This window comes from Coregonus clupeaformis, chromosome 36 (assembly GCF_020615455.1).
Source record: "Coregonus clupeaformis isolate EN_2021a chromosome 36, ASM2061545v1, whole genome shotgun sequence".
NCBI classification, from domain to species: domain Eukaryota; kingdom Metazoa; phylum Chordata; class Actinopteri; order Salmoniformes; family Salmonidae; genus Coregonus; species Coregonus clupeaformis.
The window spans coordinates 3,541,197-3,543,647 of record NC_059227.1 but is presented as its reverse complement, the minus strand read 5'-3'; the positions used below and the strand labels follow the sequence as shown (position 1 = coordinate 3,543,647).

Genomic DNA, 2,451 nt, shown 5'->3' with positions numbered 1-2,451 from the left:
TATTGCTTGCTTTTCTAAAGTCGACCAACCATGCCAGCTAAGATAGTTAGACAAGCTAGCTACTCTAATTTGATTGATAGCCTGCAGTGGCTTCTGGGTAATAGTGGCTAGTAGTATTACAGGGGAAATCTGAGGGGGCACATGGTCCTTTTGTCCCTTATGGACATGATGCATCTTATTGTGATTGTAATATGTGACTAAAAACAGCCTAGGTTATATTTAATTGTGACGTGTACCCCCCATGTACCCCCATGTACCCCCCATGTACCCCCATGTACCCCCATGTACCCCCATGTACACCCCATGTACCCCCATGGACCCCCCATGTACCCCCCATGTACCCCCCATGTACCCCCGTGTACCCCCATGTACCCCCATTTACCCCCCATGTACCCCCCATGTACCCCCACGTACCCCGTGTACCCCCATGTACCCCTCTGTACCCCTGTGTACCCCTGTGTACCCCTGTGTACCCCCATGTACCCCCCATGTACCCCCCATGTACCCCCATGTACCCCCATGTACCCCCGTGTACCCCCATGTACCCCCCATGTACCCCCGTGTACCCCGTGTACCCCCATGTACCCCCCATGTACCCCCATGTACCCCCATGTACCCCCATGTACCCCCGTGTACCCCCGTGTACCCCGTGTACCCCGTGTACCCCCGTGTACCCCTTGTACCCCCCATGTACCCCCCATGTACCCCCCCATGTACCCCCGTGTACCCCCCGTGTACCCCCGTGTACCCCCATGTACCCCCATGTACCCCCATGTACCCCCCATGTACCCCCCATGTACCCCCATGTACCCCCATGTACCCCCCATGTACCCCCCATGTACCCCCCATGTACCCCCATGTACCCCCATGTACCCCCATGTACCCCCCATGTACCCCCCATGTACCCCGTGTACCCCCCATGTACCCCCATGTACCCCCCATGTACCCCCATGTACCCCCATGTACCCCCCATGTACCCCCCATGTACCCCCATGTACCCCCGTGTACCCCCATGTACCCCCATGTACCCCCCATGTACCCCCATGTACCCCCCATGTACCCCCCATGTACCCCCATGTACCCCCCATGTACCCCCATGTACCCCCATGTACCCCCATGTACCCCCATGTACCCCCCATGTACCCCCCATGTACCCCCATGTACCCCCATGTACCCCCATGTACCCCCCATGTACCCCCCATGTACCCCCATGTACCCCCATGTACCCCCCATGTACCCCCCATGTACCCCCATGTACCCCCCATGTACCCCCATGTACCCCCCATGTACCCCCATGTACCCCCATGTACCCCCATGTACCCCCATGTACCCCCCATGTACCCCCCCATGTACCCCCCATGTACCCCCATGTACCCCCATGTACCCCCCATGTACCCCCATGTACCCCCCATGTACCCCCTGTGTACCCCCCATGTACCCCCCATGTACCCCCATGTACCCCCATGTACCCCCCATGTACCCCCATGTACCCCCCATGTACCCCCATGTACCCCCATGTACCCCCATGTACCCCCATGTACCCCCCATGTACCCCCATGTACCCCCGTGTACCCCCATGTACCCCCCATGTACCCCCCGTGTACCCCCATTAACCCCCCATGTACCCCCATGTACCCCCATGTACCCCCGTGTACCCCCATGTACCCCCATGTACCCCCCGTGTACCCCCATGTACCCCCATGTACCCCCCATGTACCCCCCATGTACCCCCATGTACCCCCATGTACCCCCTGTGTACCCCCATGTACCCCCATGTACCCCCGTGTACCCCCCATGTACCCCCATGTACCCCCCATGTACCCCCATGTACCCCCATGTACCCCCATGTACCCCCCATGTACCCCCCATGTACCCCCCATGTACCCCCATGTACCCCCATGTACCCCCATGTACCCCCATGTACCCCCATGTACCCCCATGTACCCCCCATGTACCCCCATGTACCCCCATGTACCCCCATGTACCCCCCATGTACCCCCATGTACCCCCATGTACCCCCATGTACCCCCCATGTGCCCCCCATGTACCCCCCATGTACCCCCCATGTACCCCCATGTACCCCCCATGTACCCCCCATGTACCCCCCATGTACCCCCCATGTACTTAGCCTTTAGATCTTTGTTTTCTGTAGCCCCCCATACAGCGCCACCGCCTGCTAAAATGTAGGTCAGTGCATGAATTTTGGGCGTTCTCTGTTTAGCCTACTTTTTCTAGTCACGTTGCCTAGTCTCCCAAATCGCATTTTTTTTTTTTGCAGTGTACTGCTACGCTAAAGCTTCCAACGACCTACAGTATGTTAATTCTGATGTCCTGTCCACAGTGAGGACACCTGTATATAGCGTTGATTGTTGTCTTACAATGTTCTGTGTTTTGGATAGATTTGATTATATTATTATTATTGCTATTTCTATGTTTTCTTTGTTTCTTCAG

At 57.2% G+C, this 2,451-nt stretch overlaps 1 protein-coding gene across 1 annotated transcript; it reads left to right on the top strand.

The window, feature by feature from the left end:
• Window positions 1-241: 241 nt before the first annotated feature.
• Window positions 242-2,128, top strand: LOC121552540 (proline-rich extensin-like protein EPR1). Its single transcript, XM_041865495.2, has one exon. It carries the CDS (start codon window positions 242-244, stop codon window positions 2,126-2,128), a length of 1,887 nt encoding a protein of 628 aa, XP_041721429.2.
• The last annotated feature ends 323 nt before the right edge of the window (window positions 2,129-2,451 follow it).

What these genes read in the sequence shown, in the direction of transcription:
- LOC121552540 (XM_041865495.2), top strand. Translation starts at nt 242, where the DNA reads ATGTACCCCCATGTACCCCCCATGTACCCCCATGTACCCCCATGTACC.